Below are 26,526 nucleotides of genomic sequence, written 5' to 3' on the forward strand. Positions count from 1 at the left end.
TTTTTAGCCAGTGCTTTAGCAACTGGCTATAGCTCTAAATCAACTACCTAGTTTCCACATGGCATCGTTTGAGTTTTCCTTGTATCGCTATTTGACCGCATCACGCAAATATTCTGGACGAATAAAAAATTGTCCCATATTTACTTTTTATAGTCTTGGTATTGTGTGAGTGTGTGAGCAACTAAGGACTACTGTTTTAAACATCAAAAACAAGCAGCAACGGATTCAACAATAATAGAACTTTATATTCACATTCGAAATATTCGGAATCACTCCGCTCTAAGGTTTAGGGTTAGGGTTGAAATTGGCCCACCCTGGGGCAAACTTAGTTTTAAATAGAGCTGTATAGGAAACCCTTTAAAAATCGTCTTGTCTTGAACCACAATGCACAGAGCTTAGATATTTAGCATGTAGCATTGTCTATTGGACCTCTACCAACATTGTTCAAATCATGACCGGTTCATGCACAAAAAAGAGCTCTGCCAAGCAGGGGCAATATATGCCCGAAAGGTTACATCAGAGGATGGGAGCAAAATTTAAAGAACTTGACTGTTGAAGCCCAAAGGACAGGAACAACAAAGGGAAGAAATTCTAAAAAAAAATCTAAGTCCACATAAAAATATTCTAAGTCCACAAAAAATCCTTACCAGGTACAGGTATGTCAAAATACACCTAAAAATTGGAGGTACCGTCCATGTTGTACCACAGAAAAGTGGTCTCGGCTTTTCCCTACGGCTAATAATTAAAACGTCTCAAAATAAGCTATTTATAGTAAATAAAAGGGAATTAATTGAAAAAATATTGTAAGTATACAAAAAGGGATTTGCCAAATAAAACAAGAGCACTGCAATGCAGAGCAATATACACAAAGCAAAGTCATATATGACCTATGACCCCTAAGTGTAACCTTGACCTGGAAGTGAGTCATCCGAAACATGCACTCTGCACGTCGTCTCGGTGTAGTGAACATTTGTGCCAAGTTTCTTCGAAATCCTTTAAGCAGTTCAAGAGTTTCAGAGCGGACACGAAAAAAACAAACTGATATGACTTTTGACCCCTAAGTGTGACATTGAACTTGAAGCGAGTCATCCGAAACATGCGCTCTGCATGTCATCTCTGTGTTGTGAACATTTGTTTCAAGTTTCTTTGAAATCCTTCAAGGGGTTCAAGAGCGTACACGAAATTGCTAACGGACGTACACCGGGGATATTACATATTACGTTACTTCGGGCGTATAAAAAGTTGATCCTTCAGGTGTAATTCAATAAGCACTGGCTATCAGTCCTTTCAGGGCTTAGATTTTCATTTTCTAGGAATAAATTTGTCAAGTTTTACATTCACTCAGATACTGTAATAAGAGGCAGATTTTAGGCTTATTAAATTAGCAAGTTAAGTCAAGATTAGCACCGTCAGCTTAGTTTTAACTTTAGTTAGATAGGCTATGCAATATTGTTGTAAATACTATTATAACAGTCTCTTATAATTCTATCTTAGAATGGTCTTGCAATTTTAATTGTATAAATACTGCTGTTTTTATGAATGTATATGCAAGAATGAGACTATAATAAAGAAAGAATATAATTATAATAAGAAAGTCATCTTCAGATTTAAAAAATGCCTATCTGACATGAAGAATATCTAACTCTTCTTTCCTGAATTGTAATAAAACCAAACTTAAGTACAAACTGCGAGTCGGCTGCACTGACACTATCTCCTTTGTGGAAGATGACGGGTGATGGTGTAAGTGAACCCAAGACTGAAGACCCGCGAAAACATGCTGTTTTTGTTCCTTTTAGTTTTGAAAAGATAGTTTAGTGAATGAAAATGAAACGAAATTTCCTCATTAATAAAATAAGGGACTTTGATAATTCTATTTTATTAAGGAGATGAATTGGAGGAATTTTTTTGACATATATTATGTTATAAAACACGCTTCGCAAATTAGGTCCCTCACAAATAGAAATCGTTGCGGAAAGATACTGCAGCAGACGGGCTGCTTCTAATGACTATTAAGTAGTTCCTTTTTTTATATCATGATGATATATATCAAAATTGGAATTGCGTGAAAAGAGTACAGAGAAGGGGATATTATATGGTAAAAACAAGTACATACGGCGGTGAAAAAGATGTACATTTTATAATAGTAATTTTTGACAGGCTGAAACCATGCGGCTAGTATCTGTGAGCATCTGCTTAATTTTAAAGCACTTTTAAAGATTATTTGATAAACTATTGTGATACACTAGTTACAGACTGAAGCCGGATGAAATCACCTTAGTAAGCAAGTTTTGTTTATTAATTTGCCATAGAAGTCGACAATTTCGAAAGGTACAACTGACAAGAACTTGATCATATCACCTTGTTCAAACTATATAGCATTATGGTACTATAAATTGTTCATAAATAGTACCACTTCTTTCCAGAGAGTAACATACTTTTGTGAATGACTGACCCATGAGGATATTAGTTATATAACAAGCAAATAATATGGCGGGATAGGTAATCGCTTTTCTTTCGCATATAAAGTAACAAACATTTATGTGAATGACTAGACAAGATAGACAACTTGCAATTTTACAGAACAAATTGTTGTCATATAGCTTGTCGGCTTTTACAAGAACAAAATATGGCAAGATCTTCCCACTTGCGATGAAATGACCAAACTTTGCGTGAATTTACTTTAAGGTATCCTAGGCTCAACATGGGAGGACACACGCTCCAACTTCACCGGAATTGGTTTCTTAAAATAGTTTTTGTATCTTTTTTTGGAAATTGTATTCAAAATCATGTGACGAAAATGAATACGAAAACCTTAGACTCCTTTTTGGCCCTTATATTAAGTTATTAAAAGTCAACGAATCGCATGTCTCCGTCTCTTTTTGGACTCAGCATTTTTCAAATAGTTATGTACGAAGTTTCATGTTCTCCTCACAAATAGGAACATCTTTTCCCTTTTACGTATACACTAAAAGTACTATTATATTTCTATCAAAGTGTGTATTTCTCCAAAATTGTCATACTTAAAATTCCTTCATACTACTCGTAAGTGGCTAAGAAACAAAAGCATCAACATACAGCAGTTGAAAACGTTTTAATATGGTGATGATAAGTTTTGCCGAACTAGCTTAAGTAGGATAGCATACAAATAATAACACAAGATTTTCCTTTGAAATGCGGTGTTGTCCAGTTCATAATTTAAAGAGCAATAATACACACCCACTCTGAACATTTCTTGTTAATAAAAATAGTTATAAAAATACTATATTCACTTCATCCTTCCATTGACTTTTCTCGTCACAAACTTCTGGATATTGCTTAGAGGTATTAATCAACAGCTAGAACTCCGGAAATAATATACATTCGGATTCTATGCTTAGCAACAAATACTGCTGACATTAGTGTTCTAAGAATAGGTCATAAGAGACAAAAAACAGACACTAAATGCCATAGCATCATTATTTTACCATCAGTGTAAAGTGTAATGCAAATAAATGTCTAAATGCAAGAAAATCACACCCTAGAGAAGCGATCGTAGGTATATAAAAGTGCGATGAATTCAGCATAATTGAAACTATACCAGTTCTTTGACTGTTTTATTTATGATTGCCGAATAAAACATAAAAAGTTAATTATATGGTGCATGCATTGAAAACAAATTACATGTAGATTCAGCCAAGCCAATAACAAGACAAAGTTTGTTCTCGTAAATATTTCAATTCCTTACACAGGTATGTTGATAAAATCTATAGTAACGTGACGACTTTGACAATCTCGTTCTGTATGATTGTGCCTGTGTGACGTTAAAGCAGTATGCCTCCAGACTTGGCTGAAAGATGATCTTTCTTTCAAATTGAAGTTTGGTCATATTATGAACATTAGAATATGAATCTTTGTTTCTAAAATATTTTAAAAGTTCCAAATCAAGAAAAAAAGATGACCGCGTTGGGAATCGAACCCCGGACCGCCGCGGCAATAAAGACATTTTCCCGTCGACGTAACCAATAGCGCTATAGCTGAAGTAGTGAATAATTACTTCAAAGTATAGATATTTTCATCGTAAAAAGTAGTAAAAACAGCAAATTCTCATGTGTTTCCGTAACATAAAGTTTGTCAGTAATTAAGTTTTAAAGCCTTCTTAAGTAATATAGCATTTATTTCAAGATATTTAAAACATTTATTTAATTTTTGTTGTCGCACGATCTGGAGGCATGTCGCTTTAAACACAATAAAAATCTTGTACTTTAGCTTTCGTGCAAGTACCTACGGACATGACCTAGGTGGAACTGAACTCGTAAGTTATATAAAAGTTTTGATACCCTGCACAATAATTATGAAGAGAAATTGGATATGTGATACGTCCATTTTATTACACAGAATGACCGAGTATTTTGTCAGTAAAAGCCTCGAGAGCAGTGTGGTTAATATGTTAGAAATATTCCGAATGTTTACTTGGCGACGATTCTTAAGAGCACACTTCTTTTATTCTTGAAACAAAGCGAGAATGTGTTACTCTGCACAAAGCATTTTCTCAATATCTGGAAGTAATTACTGTTTCAAACATCTAAATATTTATTTCTTCTCACTGACATAAGCGGATCAAATATATCTCTGGTCGAGAAAAAGAGTACTTAATATTTATTCATTTTTTCCCGACCATTACTATTGTTTGTAAGGCATCAATACAAGTCAATTACAGTAAAGTGTGTGTGTTTTTTTTTTAATTTCATTTGCAGGAGTCGACTCCAACTAGTGGCATCTTTGTTCAAAAATCCATTTGATAAGGATAACTTGAGTGTTTGCTGAATTGATTGCAAAATGCCTCAGTTTGTTTTGTTTCTACCAAACTTCCTAATAATTCTAAAATGTATACGCGGGAACAACAAACGTGATAAATAAGTTAGCTACTTGCGTTCGGTAAAATCTCATTCGCTATTTTTATAATGTTAAATAAGTATGTAAACCAATAAATATAATTTAGAATGGTCTTGAATCTCTTATAAAATCATACAGCACTTATGATATTGTTTATGACTATAAAAATGTACATGCCAATAACGATAATAAAATGTTTTGCCTGTCATAATTTTTTCAACACGGCTTATATCAGGTGTAACCCCGATACACCCATAAGTTTTATTGCATTTCTCCCGGTTGTCTGCAGAAGTTGACAGGTATATTGTATAATAAAACTTTTAATTATATAATAAATAAGTAGAATTCGTTACTTTTAGGATTTTGGTGAGGCGACATATATCACTACTAAATACCCGTAGTAAGAAGGAAGGCAAAATCCAGACCTAAATTCATTTCAACGTTACCTGTGTCTGATGTATTTTTGTCGCTTTTTCGCAAAGAATTCACATTGGTATGAAATTAAATCTGAAAGAACATGCTTTTGAGCATATAGTGCAACGGAGCAAAATAATAACATTCTCGATTTGATATTCTGTTCATGAGAGGAAATGACAAATACGGATTTGAAGTTTAAGACTATTATACCATTAATAGAATGATTTCACATTGAATTTATTATTGGTTCTCCTGTAATCGTAATAGTCCTCGGCTTTCGGCCTTAGGTCAATACGAGCACACTTTAAAAAATAACAATACCAGTACGAAATTATTGCATTTGTACAATTAATATTTGTTTTTCTAACAGATCATTAGCTTTCATATAGAACGACTGTCTGACCTTTGAATGCAATTTAAGATTTTCAGCAATGAATTTTTAAACGACTGACTGTAAACCTGCTGACCCGAAAATCGAACTATAATTTCCCGTATCGAATCGTCATAGAGTTTTTACTAATTATGCGTATATTATACCACATCCCAACAGTTACTTCTGTTGTGTCTTTTACGGAACCTGTACCACTTTTGTCAGAAAATATATCTGATATCAAAGTGGAAGAAATGTCTCGAACTATACTTTGATTGTATGTAAAAGACATCGTACAATTATTCGTGGACCTGCGAAAGATATTACGGTTGGAGCAATAACAAATGGAAGTTTGATATTTTTGAAAATGAATAACAGAGGAGGCAGCAATTTTAGTTTTTATTTATCTTTTATTAAATAATTTCATGAAGCAATACCGTTTTTATAGTTTCATAAGTCTGACATGAAGAGCATGCTACTTTCTTTCTTTTGAAAAGGAAGAAAAAATAGTTTTCAAACTTCTCAGATAAATGTCTAAAACTAAATCCAATCTGTCATTTTGTCTTATGTTTTAGTGTAAATAAAATGTAAATCATTTAAATGATTCAGGAAGATCTAGCAGGAAGATCATCAAATGCATATAGTCGTTTTGAAACTACATCCCTTGCCAAAAATAAGAAAACAGCTTTTTGAGTATTTTATCTATTTTGGATCACGCATATGGAACAATTTTCTTTTTTACGTGAAATCAGTCATTTTAATCATTTTACATCAACCTTTTCGAGAAGTTGATTATTTAAATAATTTAGCTAATCTGTCATTAATAATTTTCTACAAGTAATATCAATACAGCCTTCAAGTCTTTACAAGGGCGTAGTTCTGTTACGTAGATAAATAATGAAACTATTTTCAGCACAAAAAATAACTGGATAAAAAACTGTTAACAATTAAAATGATACGAACAATAATGCAAATCTTTGTTAAAAACAAAAATTCACACGATCAAACGTATTTGTTAAATTCATGCTTTTGCACGATAACCTCAACAATGACTTTTTTTATTTTGGTATTCTAAGTTGCAGCAGGATGAAAAGGTTTTTAACTTTGCATGTACCTTATATTTTTATTACATAATAATGATCCGCCCGTGCTGTGGATAAATTTTAATATCTTCTGTTACTACAGCAATATACATGTATTTTCTTGTTCTTCATTTAATGATATTGTGGAGACGTTTTTCTGAAAACATGTCGGTTTCGTACAAAATCAAATATTATCTTGAAAATGTTCATCAAAATAATATAACTTGGCTAAGTATTGTTGCAGTTGCTGCCGGACGGCGAGAATTTTGGGGATACTAGGGAAAAACCTTCCGGCGCCCGTCCAGCGGAAGGTAAAATACAAAAAGGTGGAATATTAATGGAGAACATTCCTTTTAGAAATGAAAACAAAAATGTTATGCTCATAAGGAAGAGGTTTGCTGTGTGGTCCGATTATGTATTTACCGAAGCCACCACTTTTCCACGCGACTGCTTTCATTTATTATTTCCTCTTTATTATTTCTCCAAAGGTGCCTGTTTTGTGTTCGTTGTGCTCTAATATGGTTACATCAAGCAATCACCAAATACTATTACCTGTATCTTCACCATGTTACTCTTACAGGATATAAATATTCTTTATCGGACTACCTTACTTACAAAAATACACCTACACCAAAAGACCTGTGAAATGTTTATTTTTCACTTCCTAGAAACAAATTTGTCGAGCTTTACATTCACTCACATATACTGTCTTAAGAAAGTAATCCTTAGATTTAAAAATGCCTAACTGACATAAAGAATATCTTGCTCTTTTTTCCTGTAATAAATAAAACTAAACTTAAGTACAAACTGCGAGTGGGCTGCACTGATCCTATCTTCTGTGAAAGATGACAGGTGATTGTAAAAGTGAACCCAAGATCTGCGAAAGCACGCTGTTTTGGTTCCTCTTGGGTTTGAAAAAAAAATAATTGAATGAAAATGAAACGAAATTTCCTCAATAGTAATACCTTTAGCGAAATGATGGAGTTTGATAATTTCATTTTACAAGGGATATGCTACAGTATCTTTCCTCAACAGTTTCTATTTGTGAGGGGCCTGATTTATGACGTGTGCTCATTGCTTCCAGCAATATTCATATTCGGACAAAAATTGTATATATATATATACATGTATTATGTTATACAATTTTGGTCCGAATATGAATATTGCTGGAAGCAATGAGCACACGTCATAAATCAGGCCCCTCACAAATAGAAACTGTTGAGGAAAGATACTGTAGCACACGAGCTTCTTCTAATCACTATTGAGAAGTTCCTTTTTTTACATGATAAATATCAAAAATAGGAATTAGGTGAAAAAAAGAGAAGGGGTTATGGTTAAAAGAACAAATACATACGGCGATGACGGATCGAACTAGTGGCATCTTTCTCCAAATCCCATTTGATAAATGAATGTTGAATTGGTTGCAAAAAGCCTCTGTTTGTTTTTTAGGTATTCTTCAATAATTTTCTGTTTTCACCACAAAACTTCCTAACTATTCTAAAACGTATACGCGTGAACAACAAACGTGATAAAAAGTTAGCTACAGACGTTCGGTAAAATATCATTCGCTACTTTTATGATATTAAAAAAGTATGTAACGCAATAAATATTAAGAATGGTCTTCGAATCTCTAATAAAACTAATAAAATCATATAACATTTTTTGCCTGTCAGTGTCATAAATTTTTCAACACGGCTTACATCAGGTGTAACCCCAATACACCCAGAAGTTTTATCGCATTTCTCCCTATTGTCTGCAGAAGTTGACGGTATATTGTATAATAAAACTTTAAATTACATAGCGAATCAGCAGTATTCGTAACTTTTAGGATTTTGGTGAGGCGACATATATCACTACTAAATACCCCTAGTAAGAAAGAAGGCAAAATGATAGTTATCACGGCCTAAATTCATTTCAACGTTGCCTGCGTCTGGTGATTTTTTTTTCGTAAAGAATTCACATTGGTATGAAATTAAATCTGAAAGAACATGCTTTTGAGCATATAGTGCAACGGAGCAAAATAATAACATTCTCGATTTGATAATCTGTTCATAAGGGGAAATGTCTTGATCAAAAAGATCGGGCAATACGGATTTGAAGTTTGCACTTGTTCCACCGCAACATCTGAGACATTTTCTCATCCAGCAAGAGATTACATACTGTGAAACAATAAACCAAAGTCACACGTTTCTTTTATCCAGCCATTTTTTCATAAAAAGTAGCATTTTCTGCAATCAAAGTGGCTATTATTTTGTAATTTTCATTAATATGACATTCAGAGCACAGGAAAGGAAAAAATACCGAGAGCATTCGAAACCTGGCGTTGCACGAAAAATGACGTCAGAGGTCGTGTTTCTGAAACAACAGAAAAACAATCGAACAATATGGTGACAAAATAAAATTGGAACTCAATCGCATATATCCTGAATCTTGTACTACATGTATATAAATAACAGGACGAAATTCGGCAAAAACTGGGCATTCCGCCCTATATACACTAGTCCTGCCATCCGGGTTCTGCCAGACTAAATATATATCTGTCCGGTTTCCTGTATAGCCTGCACGGACGCTGTCCCGTTCTTTTCAGTACATGTAAGGTTTGAAAACGTCTTCGCAGGAAAGCCGTCCGATGTCCGCCTGTTTTATGACCGCGTGAGCAAAAAGCTTCAAAATCGTCGGGCGCCTATTATACTCTCCGGGTCTTTGAATCGGTTTCGTTAGAAAATAATCGGGCGGGCCCGTTTTATATATGACAGAAGCAAATCTTGTTAACGACATCAAATGCCCATATTTCACCAAATTGTTCTCCATTAGAAGTAGAGAATCCTCATCAAGTATATATCTTTGCTAAATTTATAAACGAAGTATGTATATAGAGCTGCATTCATGCTTAAACAGTCCTTTGTTATAAAACGTTCAGTCGTTTCAGTGATTGATACACATTTATACTCTTTTGTGTTCAATTGTTGTTTTATCAGACGCGTCCTCGTGTTTGCGTGGGAATAATGTTATCATTTTGGATTAGTACAAAGAAAAACCCCTACAGTTTATGAAAACATAAAATTTACAACTTTATATGAATAGTGCAAACTCAGTGCGACTTTTAAATTTTATGTTTATTTATATATTTATATATTATTGTTATATTTATATAACAATTGCTATTTGCGTATTCTGATGTAAATAACAGATGTAAAAGCTTGCAGTGGCATGGAAGGTAACTTTAAGCAGGCACTAGGAACGCATGACCTCTTACAAGGGCGTAACACCACGTTTATAAATTAACCATCGAGAAATTAAATACAAATGTATCTGATAGTTCATTTTTTCTAAATACTTACCAGTGTAAGTAAATGATTCAAAAGCAGCCGGATGACTAGCTGGTTGATTTATTATCGCTTCGCCAATATTTCCGCTTAATATCTGGAATTCATCATTCTTCTTGAAACATTTAAGTTTTCAATTTTTCTCTACGGAAATAGGCGGATCAAATAATTCCCTTCATTTAGTCAAAATACATCCGGTAATAAGGAAATAATTAAAATGTACACGTATTCAAACGAAATCTTTATTCTTACGAACGTGGGTTATTTGTCCAATTTCCGTTCCCCACAATGATCCTGTTTCAGATTTCTTTTTTGTGTACCTTTTTGCATCGTTACAGTTCACTAAATCATAGCTTGTTCATGAGAGGAGTAAGGGATCACACATGCGATCCTTATGTTCTCATTTATTAATATATAATATGAGAGATCAATTGAAAACCAACATTTGAATTGTGCTATTTAATTGACCTGTCAAAACATGTTCCCGGATTTCATGTTAATCTTATATAGGCTCGAACAGAATATAATAAAAGCCGGGTCCATTTTTTGACAGGTCAAATAAATTGGACAATACTGCTACTAAACAAGCACTGTGTATTCAACATTAATTCTTGGTTTTTAGTACCAAAACTTACTATAAATGGTTAAATATATTCAACTATACATTTCAACTATAAGCTGGGTGAACAGCAAACTTTACGAATAGGGGAAACTGTATGTTGAACTTTTGGTGAAATTTGTATTCACAGAATTTGTTTACAGTATGTTGCTTGCAATATTCTTATATGTTAGACAGCCAAAACTGTTTCTGTAATGGCTACGACCTGTGGCAATTGACGCGTATTATTATTTGAAAGGGCGCCACTCAGTACATACGATTAATAATACACACAAATAATGTGATGTGAATCTTATGTCTAACAAAACTCGCAAAATGTTAAAAACAAACAAACCCTTAGAAAAATCCAAATAAAGTTATACGATAAAATTAAATTTCTTACACACGTATGAAAGTCAGCTGCAGCAAAGAAGAAATTTTACTAGCTGCTATTATAAACAGTACATTTTCCGGGTAGAGTCATTTTATTAATATCAAAAATGAAATTCTTTGTTGTCGAAATCGATAGGATACCTTTAAGATTCTGACAACATAACCTAGATGTACATAATCAATTCACTTCAGCTGTGTTCGATTAACTTACTCGTTTTTCATTGACAGATTTCAGTTGCTATATACACATTTGATATAATTTTGTAAAAAGATGATAAATGAAATGTTATAATTAATTCACATTTACTTTTTGTTACAGTAAAGTTTGACTCTTCGAAAATGGTCGTGGCGTGCAATTTATTTCGAAATAGTGTGGGTATATATATAATCATTAAGGTGTAACTCAACAGAACGCGAAACACGACCAATGGATTGAGCCAGCCTGCTCATGGACGGCTGTTAAAATGCTTGCTTACGTCTTAGCCTTCAAAACCCGGGTTAAGCAGAACTCAACATCTACACATATTACAAGTACATTTATTTATTTAGGCGTAAAAAAAAATTGTTTGTTTCCGGTATCCCGACCTACCCATAAATGTTTTTATGGCCTTGGAGAATATTTTTTTCAACTTTTTTAACAAAAAGATGCAAAACTGCACTTTTTATGCTTTAAACATGGCCAGTAATGTTAGAAATCAACTTACTGATGCTCTAAAGGCATAACCCCCTTATTTGTAATCAATTTCCGAAAAGTCTCCCTTAATAAAAAAAAATCCCCCCGAAAAAAAATTTCCGAACTACCTACCCTAATTTTTTTAGCATGTTACCGGAAACAAAGATTTTTTTAGGCCTTAATTGGGTATTACGGCGCACCAACACAGTAAAGGTTATATGGCGCCAAACAGGACTACAAATTTTGGTTCCACATCTCATTTACATCGAAATAAAACATGATGGTCCCAGAACCACATGGGGCTATTACAAGTACAAAAGCATACTTTAGAGACATCAACTGACGTGTTCAAATGGCGATGCACTGGAACCACTCGGATCGAGATGTTCCAAGTTGACAAACCTGGCTGTACTGTTATTAGAGCATAAATATTGTGCTGAATGATCTAAAAAGATCGATATATAAACGCTCTGATGCCAGCGAAGACAATTAAAAAACATTTTTGTTATACTGATACAACTCTCTGGTTCTTCTGTTCTGCTATAAGGATCCGTCTATGAAAATCGAGGACTGCATTCTACATCGTCATCATCATGCTGTGGAATACATTGATTTATCTAAGCAGCTCTCTTTTGTACGCTAAAATGGTCATAGTTTAGGCCCAAAACCGTTTAGCTTTATTCTATTGTGAAGGACTTAAACATATACTGTTTTACGTGCACATATTGCAATTTCTGTTTAACTTTCAACAACTTTGCAAATTTGGAGAGAAAAGTCATTCTGACCACTATGAGAACTAATACTGTGTGTTAATGATTACAGTCATTATAAGAGACGTCATGACATTGAAATCACCGGTGTTGAATGTATCTAGATTGAAGCTAAGACTACACATAAACATGTATGGTTTGGAGTAATTTACATACCTTCTAATACATATCATGTTCACCACTCTTCAAATGATTAATGATTTAATCCATCCAGAATCTGACTCGGGAATTGGGAACATCTTAATAACTGGCGACATTAACTTAAATATGTCTAATACAATTTTTCCCGGAAAAAAATCACATGATACGTATTCGATTTTCAAAGCACCAAACTACGGAGTCTCCTACAAAATTTACTGTAACTTTTTCTACGAAACTGACTTGGAATTGACTCCCAGTAGTGACCTTAGCTATCCAAGGTGAGTGAGTGATTCCTTTCTTCAACAGAACCTCAGATATTATTGTCTCGTTTACGGTCTTCTAAATCAAAAACTATGAAAGCGAGCATGTTGTTACCGCCACGTTTGGATATATGATAAAGTGAACTACAATCTGCTCAGATAAATGGTCTCGGACTGTGACATGGAATTTTTGAAATGAGATGATATAACCGGGATGCTAAAACGTAACTGATAAAGTCAGAGACATTTCTAAGGTGTGCATCACTAATACAAAAGTTTTAATTAGAGACAAATAACGCCTTGGTTAAAAAATGAAATATAACGGCTTATAAGAAAACAGAGACGCTTTAATCTGAAAGCGGGGTGAACTATTCTCCTCATCACTGGAAATCGAAACTATCCAAACTTTGGGCGGTGAAACAATAACATATCGATAACATAGCAGAAAAGATAAAGTCAGGATGGCAAACTGAAAACGATGGTGGGCATACCTTAAATCATTTATTAAACACCTTTCTTCATTTTCTATGCCTCCGCTTGTTTCAGGGAATGATATATTAACTGACAATATTGATAAGGCGAATTATTTGAATGAGCTCTTTTTTAATCAAACACTTATAGTCTCGCGGCTTTGTTACAACCACATTTGTAATAAAACCAAGATTTGTAATAATTATAACATTTCTCGTTTTTATTACAAAAGTGGTTGCAAAGGTTCAACCACATTTGTAATAACCAGATTTGTAATAAAAATCACAAACTTTTTTTTTTCGAGGGATGTGCTTTTCCACGTGATATTCAAGCTAATGCATGCGTGTTTAAGCACGTGCAGGTCGAATTGAACTGTCCTGGGTCATTTAAGACTCCAAATGTTTTACCTGAAATCCTTGTTCATGGACATATTTTACTTAAGAAAATTATTACATTTCTCGTTTTTATTACAAAAGTGGTTGCAATGGTTCAACCACATTTGTAATAACCAGATTTGTAATAAAAATCGCAAACTTTTTTTTCGGGAGGTGTGTTTTCCCACGTGATATTCAAGCTTATGCATGCGTTATTAAGCACGTGCTGGTCGAATCAAACTGTCATGGGTCATTTAAGACTCCAAATGTTTTACCTGAAATCCTTGTTCATGGACATATTTTATTTCAGAAAATTATTACATTTCTCGTTTTTATTACAAAAGTGGTTGCAAAGGTTCAACCACATTTGTAATAACCAGATTTGTAATAAAAATCGCAAACTTTACTTTTCCGGAGATGTGTTTTCCCACGTTATATTCAAGCTTATGCATACGTTATTAAGCACGAGCAGGTCGAATTAAACTGTCCTGAGTCATTTAAGACTTCAAATGTTTTACCTGAAATCCCTGTTCATGGACATATTTTACTTTAAAATATTATTACATTTCTCGTTTTTATTACAAAAGTGGTTGCAAAGGTTCAACCACATTTGTAATAACCAGATTTGTAATAAAAATCGCAAACACATTTTTTTTGAGAGATGTGTTTTCCCACGTGATATTCAAGCCTATGCATGCGTTATTAAGCACGTGCAGGTCGAATTAAACTGTCCTGGGTCATTTAAGACTCCAAATGTTTTACCTGAAATCCTTGTTCATGGACATATTTTACTTTAAAAATTATTACATTTCTCGTTGTTATTACAAAAGTGGTTGCAAAGGTTCAACCACTTTTGTAATAACCAGATTTGTAATAAAAACGTAAACTTTTCTTTTCCGGAGATGTGTTTTCCCACGTGATATTCAAGCTTATGCATGCGTTATTAAGCACGTGCAGGTCGAATTAAACTGTCATGGGTCATTTAAGACTCCAAACGTTTTACCTGAAATCCTTGTTCATGGACATATTTTACTTTAAAAAAATATTACATTTCTCGTTTTTATTACAAAAGTGGTTGCAAAAGGTTCTACCACATTTGTAATAACCAGATTTGTAATAAAAATCGCAAACACTTTTTTTTTCGAGAGATGTGTTTTCCCACGTGATATTCAAGCTTATGCATGCGTTATTAAGCACGTGCAGGTCGAATTAAACTGTCCTGAGTCATTTAAGACTCCAAATGTTTTACCTGAAATCCTTGTTCATGGACATATTTTACTTTAAAAAATTAGTACATTTCTCGATTTTATTACAAAAGTGGTTGCAAAGGTTCAACCACATTTGTAATTACCAGATTTGTAATAAAAATCGCAAACACATTTTTTCGAGAGATGTGTTTTCCCACGTGATATTCAAGCTTATGCATACGTTATTAAGCACCTGAAGGTCAAACTAAACTGTCATGGGTCATTTAAGACTCCAAATGTTTTACCCGAAATCCTTGTTCATAGACATATTTTATTTCAGAAAATTATTACATTTCTCGTTTCTATTACAAAAGTGGTTGCCAAAGTTCAACCACATTTGTAATAACCAGATTTGTAATAAAAATCGCGAACAGTTTTTTTGGAGAGATGTGTTTTCCCACGAGATATTCAAGCTGATACGTGCGTTATTAAGCACGTGCAGGTCGAATTAAACTGTCCTGGGTCATTTTAGAACTCCAATTGTTTTACCTGAAATCCTTGTTCATGGACATAATTATGTTACTTTAAAAAATTATTACATTTCTCGTTTTTATTACAAAAGTGGTTGCAAAGGTTCAACCACCTTTGTAATAACCAGATTTGTAATAAAAACATAAACTTTTCTTTTCCGGAGATGTGTTTTCCCACGTGATATTCAAGCTTATGCATGCGTTATTAAGCACGTGCAGGTCGAATCAAACTGTCATGGGTCATTTAAGACTCCAAATGTATTACCTGAAATCCCTGTTCATGGACATATTTTACTTTAAAAAATTATTACATTTCTCGTTTTTATTACAAAAGTGGTTGCAAAGGTTCAACCACTTTTGTAATAACCAGATTTGTAGTAAAAATCGCAAACTTTTCTTTTCCGGAGATGTGTTTTCCCACGTGATATTCAAGCTTATGCATGCGTTATTAAGCACGTGCAGGTCGAATTAAACTGTCATGGGTCATTTAAGACTCCAAATGTATTACCTGAAATCCCTGTTCATGGACATATTTTACTTTAAAAAATTATTACATTTCTCGTTTTTATTACAAAAGTGGTTGCAAAGGTTCAACCACATTTGTAATAACCAGATTTGTAATAAAAATCGCAAACATTTTTGTTTCGAGAAGAGATGTGTTTTCCCACGTGATATTCAAGCTGATGCATGCGTTATTAAGCACGTGCAGGTCGAATTAAACTGTCCTGAGTCATTTAAGACTCCAAATGTTTTACCTGAAATCCTTGTTCATGGACATATTTAACTTTAAAAAATTATTACATTTCTCGTTTTTATTACAAAAGTGGTTGCAAAGGTTCAACCACATTTGTAATAACCAGATTTGTAATAAAAATCGCAAACACTTTTTTTCGAGAGATGTGTTTTCCCACGTGATATTCAAGCTTATGCATGCGTTATTAAGCACCTGCAGGTCGAACTAAACTGTCATGGGTCATTTAAGACTCCAAATGTTTTACCCGAAATCCTTGTTCATAGACATATTTTTTTTCAGAAAATTATTACATTTATCGTTTCTATTACAAAAGTGGTTGCCAAAGTTCAACCACATTTGTAATAACCAGATTTGTAATAAAAATCGCGAACAGTTTTTTTGGAGAGATGTGTTTTCCCACGAGATATTCAAGCTGATACGTGCGTTATTAAGCACGTGCAGGTCGAATTAAACTGTCCTGGGTCATTTTAGAACTCCAATTGTTTTACCTGAAATCCTTGTTCATGGACATAATTATGTTACTTTAAAAATTATTACATTTCTCGTTTTTATTACAAAAGTGGTTGCAAAGGTTCAACCACATTTGTAATAACCAGATTTGTAATAAAAACATAAACTTTTCTTTTCCGGAGATGTGTTTTCCCACGTGATATTCAAGCTTATGCATGCGTTATTAAGCACGTGCAGGTTGGATTGAACTCTCTTGGGTCATTTAAGAAACTCGAAATGTATTACTTGAAATCTCTGTATAAATATTTGTCCGAAGACACTGAACTGGCATTTTTAAAGGTTCTAGCTTGATGGAAGATGTCGGAAAATAGTTATGAATCTAATCCAGAAATTCTTACGTATATTATCTTTGCAAAAAAATTTTACTTGCCAAAGGCCTGTAAACAAAAGCCATTTCATCTCAGCAGGTTTTAGTGGATTCTTTATGTAAGCTAATTCGTAGCTATACGAGGGGCATTTCAAAAGTAATGCAACTGATTATCGTGCGGCCTCGCCTTGCACGGGATTTTCTTGAAAATTGTACCGATATAGCGAGACATCCATTCTCTACACAGATATACTACATTTACAGGTGTACACGCAGTATTATCGCTAATACAGTGATAAACGCAACATATACTCATTGATACTATAGTAAAATGGTTGGCAAAAGAAGTGTAAAGGCAGCTGAAATTCGAGGTTATATAAAGACTCGATGCCAGCTTAGCGTATCAGCGAAGGAGATTTTTGACGAATTGTGTGTTGTTCATGGACAGAATGAAGTGTCGTATGCCACCGTCACGAGGTGGATTAAGAAGTTTAAAAGCGGTTGTGACTCCATTAATGATGCACCAAATTCGGGACGTCCTTGTAGTGCTACTTCTAACACTATGGTTAACAAAGTATGTGATGTGGTTAAGTCTGACGCCAGACTAACTGTTCATCAGATAGCTAGTAGAGTTGGTATTTCAGCCGCAAGCGTATTCCGCATTCTAAAACGTAATTTAAAAATGAGACGTAGTACAGCTAGATGGATCCCTCATTTGTTGTCAGACAAGCAAAAGCATGTCCGACTTGAAACCGCAAGAAAACTGCTTAAAATGTTTCCAAAATATCAAAGAAAGCAGTTTTCTGACATTATTACTGGAGATGAGACATGGGTTCACTTTTTCGAGCCTACCAGAAAAATAAACAACAAAATATGGGCTACCAAAAACTGTCGCCGCCCCTCAATTGCCAAAAGATTGATTAGTGCTAAGAAAGCAATGTTTGTTATTTTCTTTGATATACGTGGCCCTATTATGCAACTGGTTGTACCAAATAGAAAATCTGTGCGTGTGCGCGTTCGTGTGCGTGTGTGTAAATGTTCGTGTGTATGTGTGTCTGTAACTATTTGCATCTGTCGCCTGCTTTGACTCAGCACGTGAATCGTGGAAGACGTTAGGTGTTGGGGTCATTAGAGTCAAAGACACTGACTTGACTGATACTAAAAGCTATGTTGTAACCCTGATTTTGTAGCATTGTCCCTTACTTCATGCCTGCTTACGATACTACGATACTTGTTGTGTAATTTTGCGTTATTTGTGAGCATGTGTCTTTAAAAGGTCTAAAGGATATAGACCTAATAAATTTAGCTAAATCTTAATAAGCTTGTTATTTGATTATTTCCTATATCAAATGATTCTGCTGAAGTCCAACATTTGCCATTGGTGTTAGTGTCTATGTCCATGTGTCAGGTAAGCTGTAAGAGTATAGGCTTAATGCAAAAACGAACTTTCACTAAAGATGATCTTGAATACCCCAAGACGACAACTGTTTACAACGGGATTAGGGTCATTAAGAATTAAAAGTAGATGGTATTTATGAAATTTTGAGGAATTAGTACCTACAGAAACTATTTTGCGCATGTGTGATATATAGGTACGAATTAGCTTACATAAAGAATCCCCTACAACCTGCTGATATGAAATGGCTTTTGTTTACAGGCCTTTTGGCATGTAAAATTTGTTTGAAAAGATAAATATACATCAGAATTTCTGGACCAGATTCATAACTATTTTCCGACATCTTCTATCAAGCTAGAACCTTTAAATATGCCAGTTCAGTGTCTTAGGACAAATATTTATACAGAGATTTCAGGTAATACATAAGGAGTACTTAATGACCCAAGAGAGTTCAATTCAACCTGCACGTGCTTAATAACGCATGCATAAGCTTGAATATCACGTGGGAAATGACATCTCCCGAAAAGAAAAGTTTGCGATTTTTATTACAAATCTGGTTATTACAAATGTGGTTGAACCTTTGCAACCACTTTTGTAATAAAAACGAGAAATGTAATAATTTTCTGAAATAAAACATGTCCATGAACAAGGATTTCGGGTAAAACATTTGGAGTCTTAAATTACCCATGACAGCTTAGTTCGACCTGCACGTGCTTAATAACGTATGCATAAGCTTGAATATCACGTGGGAGAACACATCTCCCGAAAAAAAAAAGTTTGCGATTTTTATTACAAATCTGGTTATTACAAATGTGGTTGAACCTTTGCAACCACTTTTGTAATAAAAACGAGAAATGTAATAATTTTTTAAAGTAAAATATGTCCATGAACAAGGATTTCAGGTAAAACATTTGAAGTCTTAAATGACACATGACAGTTCAATTCGACCTGCACGTGCTTAATAACGCATGCATAAGCTTGAATATCACGTGGGAAAACACATCTCCCGAAAAAAAAAGTTTGCGATTTTTATTACAAATCTGGTTATTACAAATGTGGTAGATTTTGTTTGTTTGTTTGTTTTGGGTTTAACGCCGTTTTTCAACAGTATTTCAGTCATGTAACGGCGGGCAGTTAACCTAACCAGTGTTCCTGGATTCTGTACCAGTACAAACCTGTTCTCCGCAAGTAACTGCCAACTTCCCCACATGAATTATCAGAGGTGGAGGACGAATGATTTCAGACACAATGTCTTTTATCAAATCGTCACGGAGAACATACGCCCCGCCCGAGGATCGAACTCGCGACCCCGTGATCCGTAGACCAACGCTCTCCCTACTGAGCTAAGCGGGCGGGCTACAAATGTGGTAGAACCTTTGCAACCACTTTTGTAATAAAAACGAGAAATGTAATAATTTTTTAAGGTAAAATATGTCCATGAACAAGGATTTCAGGTAAAACATTTGGAGTCTTAAAAAACCCAGGACAGTTTAATTCGACCTGCACGTGCTTAATAACGCATGCATAAGCTTGAATGTCACGTGGGAAAACACATCTCCGGAAAAGAAAAGTTTGCGATTTTTATTACAAATCTGGTTATTACAAATGTGGTTGAACCTTTGCAACCACTTTTGTAATAAAAACGAGAAATGTAATAATTTTCTGAAATAAAATATGTCCATGAACAAGGATTTCGGGTAAAACATTTGGAGTCTTAAATGACCCATGACAGTTTAGTTCGACCTGCACGTGCTTAATAACGTATGCATAAGCTTGAATATCACGTGGGGAAAACACATCTCTCGAAAAAAGTGTTTGCGATTTTTATTATAAATCTGGTTATTACAAATGTGGTTGAACCTTTGCAACCACTTTTGTAATAAAAACGAGAAATGTAATAATTTTTTAAAGTAAAATATGTCCATGAACAAGGATTTCAGGTAAAACGTTTGGAGTCTTAAATAACCCAGGACAGTTTAATTCGACCTGCACGTGCTTAATAACGCATGCATAGGTTTGAATATCACGTGGGAAAACACATCTCTCGAAAAAAAGTGTTTGCGATTTTTATTACAAATCTGGTTATTACAAATGTGGTTGAACCTTTGCAACCACTTTTGTAATAAAAACGAGAAATGTTATAATTATTACAAGTCTGGTTTTTATTACAAATGTGGTTGTAACACGGCTTCTTGAATTGCCAACTCTTTCTTACCGATCTTCACACGATATTAACATCTTTCCACTTAAAGCTTTCAGTTTATAGAATCTTCTTACATATTTTATTTACTTCAGTGACTGTTTCGGGAACAGCCGCTGGTGAAGACGGAATTCTTTAATAGAGAAATTTCTTTTGAACTTTGTAGTTCTCTTTTTTCTCCTTTCAATCATTCAGTTCGTATATCTAAAAGAAATGGCACTTTGAAAGAAGCAAATGTTACTCCGCTCTTCAGATATGGTGATCAGTCCATAGTCAATAACTATCGTGCAATATCTTTAATCAGAACTGAAGAAACATTACTCGAACGCACTATGTTTAAATTTACCTTTAACTATCTAAATGATCACAACATTCTTACTCCTTTACAATTCAGATTTGTCCCAGGAGACTCAACTATTAACCAACCCACATTACATTCACGTCATTTAAAAAAAAAAAGCTTTGGACTCCTGTACAGAGGTAAGAACTATCTTCTGTGACATAAGTGACGGTGTTTTGTACGTTGGTCTTCATTTGAAAATATTCATCTTTTTTGCAACACAGAAAGCAGAGTCGTTTTTCCTGGTTGTAAACTTGTCCTTAACAAGAGGAAATTTGACAGTTCCAAACAAGCATTGTATGACTTATATTGGTTCCGGTAAAAGCAAGGATTGAGTTTAAGATCCTTTGCTTCATGTATAGCTGTCAAATTGGCATATCACCTTTGCACTTAAAAGAACTGCTTACAGAGTATGTTAATAGTAGGCAAGGTTTGAGATTGTCAGAAAATTCTGAATTTCGTTATATTGTTCCATAAAACAAGTGCAAAATATTTAAATTTAAGAAGTTTTAGCGCTATTGGTCAAAATCTGTGGAATGAGCTGCCGTTACATTACTCAAAAGAAAATCATTTGAAACACTAAAAAATCTTAATACACTGTGCTTTAGAGACTTCGTTGCATTATTTTAAAGGAAAAAAAGACAATGTTGTTCTAATGATAATTCTGTCTAGGGGTTCTTACATCATTTAAAGAAGTGAAAGGATATTCAAAATTGGCTTAAAAATGAGAAAGTTATGAGCATTTAAATATTTGATAAAAATGGCGGCCATTTTGTTTCCATGGCACCAAAAAAGAACAAAATGGCGGATTTATTCAGTTTCCAAATACATATTTGAACTATATTCACTTATTTATGTAAAACTGCCATAATTATCTCTTTCAATAGTGGTCTGATTTCAAAAATTCTTTCAGCGTTATGAAAGGCTTGAGGATGGCCTTCATATAAAATTAATTTACTGTCAGGCTTTCCTAGCCCTATAATTTTATTGATAGATAACAGCAGGTGTTAGTTTTTAATTTCATGTGAGTTTTTTATATTTTATTATTAATATTTTATGGTTTGTTAATGTAAGGCGTCATTGAATGTGTCACTGTATAGCAAAAGGCGTTTAATCAAATAAATCAGTTTCAGTTTCAGTTGTAAATCTGACTGCCAAAGTTCCACAATGGTCTATCCATGTCTCTTTCTCATATATATTTACATTATATGTTTAATTGCATCATTAATTTGTCGCTAAATTTTCCTTATGACCTTTTTATGTAATTACTTTGCTTATTTTGTAAGGAATCGAGCAATGAATGCTTATTAATACAAATTTGTTCATGGAAAGGACAACCGTAAGCTTATCACCATTCTGTTCAATTCCTTTTTCACTGTTATTGTAAATAATCCACGAAATGATTTGAATTAACAAGATATGTTTAACAGGTGTCTTCAATGATTGGTGCATTCACATGATACACCAGTCACTAATAGAAATTATGTTAATTGAAAAAAGTGTTAAGTGTTTTAAAATTATTAGTGAATTTGTCACACGTAAAAGTGCATAAATGTGTCTGGTTATGGCGGCATATTATAGCTAGAAATCTACCTTTTGAGCATTCCTGGAATATGTAGACGTCGCCATTCTATGAGTATGTATATAATATTATATAATAGTTCTAATGTTAGTATGGGACTGATATTTAGAACATGTTCTAACAACTGATGCTTGGCATTTGTAACTTTATTGGTATATATATTTATGTTTGCATGTATGCTCAAGGACCTATGTTCCAATGCATAAATTAATAAACTCTAAACTATACAAAGAAAGGAATTCACTTTGTCTTGTATTCAAAGTAGAAAGAAATTATCTGTTTTCTGAATCAAGCAGGTCACTTTGACTGTAATATTTGATTTATAAGAGAATAAACGGCAGACAGCAATGCCTCACAAATCATTAAAGGTACATAGCAAATTACGCCCTGGTTTTACTTTTCGTCACTTGCAAATGTATCACTTTAAACCAAGACGATGCTCAACAGCAAAATGATGTCATGCGAACTTATAAGTCAAAACAAAACCAACGATAGTAAAATAAATTCATGTAATTTTTTCGAAATTTTTATAGAAGATACCCGAAGGAAGTTGCTATTTTCTATCGTCTCGGTGAACGTCGCTTTCAATGTTCATACGTCGCAGTATCAAAGTTACATATTTTTACCTATATTTTTGTCATTACGCCTATATACAATTACCAAAACATAAATATTTTTCAATGCATCTCAATTTATCCTTCACACGGCATCAAGACCCCAGAATCATGCAATATGCATAATATTTTATGAGATGCTCTAAATTTATAGGCATCTTTATATTCATTTAGCGTTTAAATACGAATCTTAAACCATATGATTTATACCTTGACAGCTTTCACAAGAGCTTTACAACTTATAAACAGACAGGTATGAATATAAGAAATGTTAATAAATCGAATAATGTAGCAAGTATAAGAAAACATTCCTCATTCGTGGACCTGTTTGAATCCGAAGGGCATATAGTGTATAAATGTACCCGATATACATTGTTTATCACATGTATGACGTCTCGGGGGTGTAATAAAGCCATTAAATAAAAATGATAATACATTAGTGCAATAAAGCTTTGACGTCGACGTTGTTTATAGTGTAGGAGACATTGGTCAAATTGACTTGTTTATATAATAAAAGAAAGTAGATTCTTTTATGTTTCGACAGGTAAAGCTAACATGTGATAAAAAGAATATTACATTTGTGACTTTCCACATTGAATTTATTAAACTCGTTCAATAAAATTGATAAAATGCTCAGCAGAGCCTCGCATTTTATTATTTTATTCAACTCGTTTAATAAATTCAATATGAAAAGACACTCATGTAATATCATCTATTTACTTAATGCATATTCTAAAGATTTCAGCCTTTACATTGTCCATCACCTTTAATCATTTGGCATTTTTACAGAGAAGACTAATCATATCTGATAAAATATAATGGCACAACAGTGAAGTTTGTTTTGATTTTATTCAGTGGCAAATTGTTTATAAAGACTTTTGAGCTTGAAACGCTTGGTGTACTGTATCAACATCTAATACAGTTTCAGAACTAACTCGAAAGGAAAATGTTTCTATATTTAGTGAATTGGGAATGCCCTCTATTCAGTTTACGTAGTGAATTGCAGTAATCTTGAAATTTCAAATAAGAGTATATTTATCAAATAAAACGCTCTCTCTCCCAAAATTTGAACTTTTTATGACCTGATGGGTAGGTGGTTTATCGACAATTCACAACATCTGCTTCATAAATTTATCTAAAAGGATTTAAAGTTTGAATTAGTTTAAATAACAAGTGAGCAATGTTAGCTTTGGTCACAACGAAAAACGTTAAAAACATAAGTATCAAGAATATTGAATAATATTTATATATAGATCCTTTAGAAAAACAGAACGCAACCAGGCAAAATAATAGCAGACTCGGTTTGATTGAGTCTATGTGTAACACCCCTCACACCTTCTAGCATCGCCTAATGCGGAATTTCGTTATATCAATGTACTAAATGATTCCGAAGAAATTTGAAATTCGTCTTTTTTAAATTTAACATATCGAATACCTGCATTTAGATTCAAATATTAGGTTTTCTTGAAATGCAATAGGAAGATCAGACCAATAGTTACTAGTTATTGTAAGCAAGTTAAGTTTCATTTCTGCTCTTCAGATGTTATTTCGTTTAAGAATTAATCCGAATTTTTAGTATATTTTTACCCTCCCTAAAATATATCATGCTTGTACAGTTGTTTGATGTGGCCTAGATGTTTTGAACTGCTTTATACCTGTATTAACATAAAGCAGAGCGTACTCGTCTGGATTAGTATATTACCTGTGAGCAACTTACATTTTGGTAAGTTGCGGCGCACGGCAGTCGATTGCCAGGAAACAGAAAATCTGGACCTGTAGTGAGCGTTCGTGCCAAACTTTTCGTGGGACATTTTTGAAAATGGCACAAAAGCCGTCTTTGCCACCTGGCTATCTTGGTGCTCAGCCGAAATTTGCTGAATTAGGACTCTCAGCTTTAAGTAATATAGATTCGGAAATAGTCGCCGACAATAATGAATTGGAAATCAAAATAAAATTCAAGGATAATGTTAAGGTAACGCATCAGTTAATTAACACCCGCGATGAAAAGGACATATCAGACTTCGTGTTTACGCAAACGTATTGTGGTACCATCACGTTCATCATCCATCTGCCAGAGTCCGGCTACTACAAATTCCAGATTTTTGCCCTTTCGGAAAATGATGAGAGTAAGTCGCTTCCAAACGTCTATAACTACTTGATCAACTGCACTCAAGCTCTTACGCCAGTCTTCCCATTCCCGAAGCAGTACGCACAGTGGAAGAATGGCTGCTATTTACACAAGCCCCTAGTACTCCACAAGGAAATGCCACTGCGTGATATATTCTGGAAAGTGGTTATCCCTGACGCCAAGGCCGTCGCCGTGGTTGCAGATGGAGAATGGTTCCATCTTGAGAAGAAGGGCAACCATTTTGAAGGCAGTTCAAACTTAGATCCATTTAAAGGCAAGGACACTAAAGTCACTGTCAAAGCCAACTTCGGACCAGACGAATCCAAATACTCTACCATGTTGCAGTATAATCTATAACCGCTTTACACGAGGACTAAAAGTTTCGTACCCACACAGATAGTGATATTAATTAATGTCTGATTATGAAATTAGTATCCCAAAAAGTGACAAGACAAACGTTAATGAAAAAAAAAACCGAAATCGGTAATGTTTCCTTCTAACGATCGATGACATTAATAATTTTATACTGTGTATATCAAACTAGACAAATAATTTGCTGCTTAGTTCAAAACGTGCAAACGTTCCTTATATGAATTCCTGCGCGTGCTTTTGCTATGTTATTTATTTAGTAGCAGTTACAACTTTCGTAGTAGTTTAATTGATAAAATTATTTTTGGATCTTACGTTAATTAAATTTTCAAAATGGAGTTAAAGGTTTGTTCCTTTATATTTATAATACCGTTGTTTTCTTGTATTTCCTCCCCCCTGTTATGATTTACCCCTATAAAACATCTCTTTCGAGATCTTTCCCCCAGTTAATGTTCTTCCCGGTACTCTCCCCTATATAAGCTTTTCCCTGTTATAAATTTCTCTTTCTCTCTCTCTCTAACACTAACTCTCCCAAACCATAACACCACCCCCTATTACAACTTTACTTAACAATAATTCCCAATCCCTACAGTAACGCTCTCCTGTTATAATTGAATTATAAAATACACTTTATATCCGGGATACGATTTCCATAGTCCGAAAAGGAATATTATTGCCAAAGGCAATTAAGGTTTTTTTAAAATTATCAAATAGTAATTATATTTTTCATATGGACATGGCAAAGTAAAGATTTATAATTCTACGACTTTGAAAGAAATATGAATAAATAAATTTGATGTACAGGTTTTTCAGCGCTGCAAGAAAGCCATTATCTAAACAGGTAACAGAAATTCTTCTCTCC

The 26,526-nt window shown here is 33.9% G+C and overlaps 1 protein-coding gene across 1 annotated transcript; it reads left to right on the forward strand.

The window, feature by feature from the left end:
• Positions 1-24,880: 24,880 nt before the first annotated feature.
• On the forward strand, positions 24,881-26,002 carry LOC128559422 (uncharacterized). Its single transcript, XM_053550938.1, has one exon. The coding sequence runs from the start codon at positions 24,987-24,989 to the stop codon at positions 25,650-25,652; it is 666 nt and encodes a 221-aa protein (XP_053406913.1). The 5' UTR covers positions 24,881-24,986; the 3' UTR covers positions 25,653-26,002.
• Positions 26,003-26,526: the final 524 nt, after the last annotated feature.

Source organism: Mercenaria mercenaria, chromosome 9 (assembly GCF_021730395.1).
Source record: "Mercenaria mercenaria strain notata chromosome 9, MADL_Memer_1, whole genome shotgun sequence".
NCBI lineage: Eukaryota > Metazoa > Mollusca > Bivalvia > Venerida > Veneridae > Mercenaria > Mercenaria mercenaria.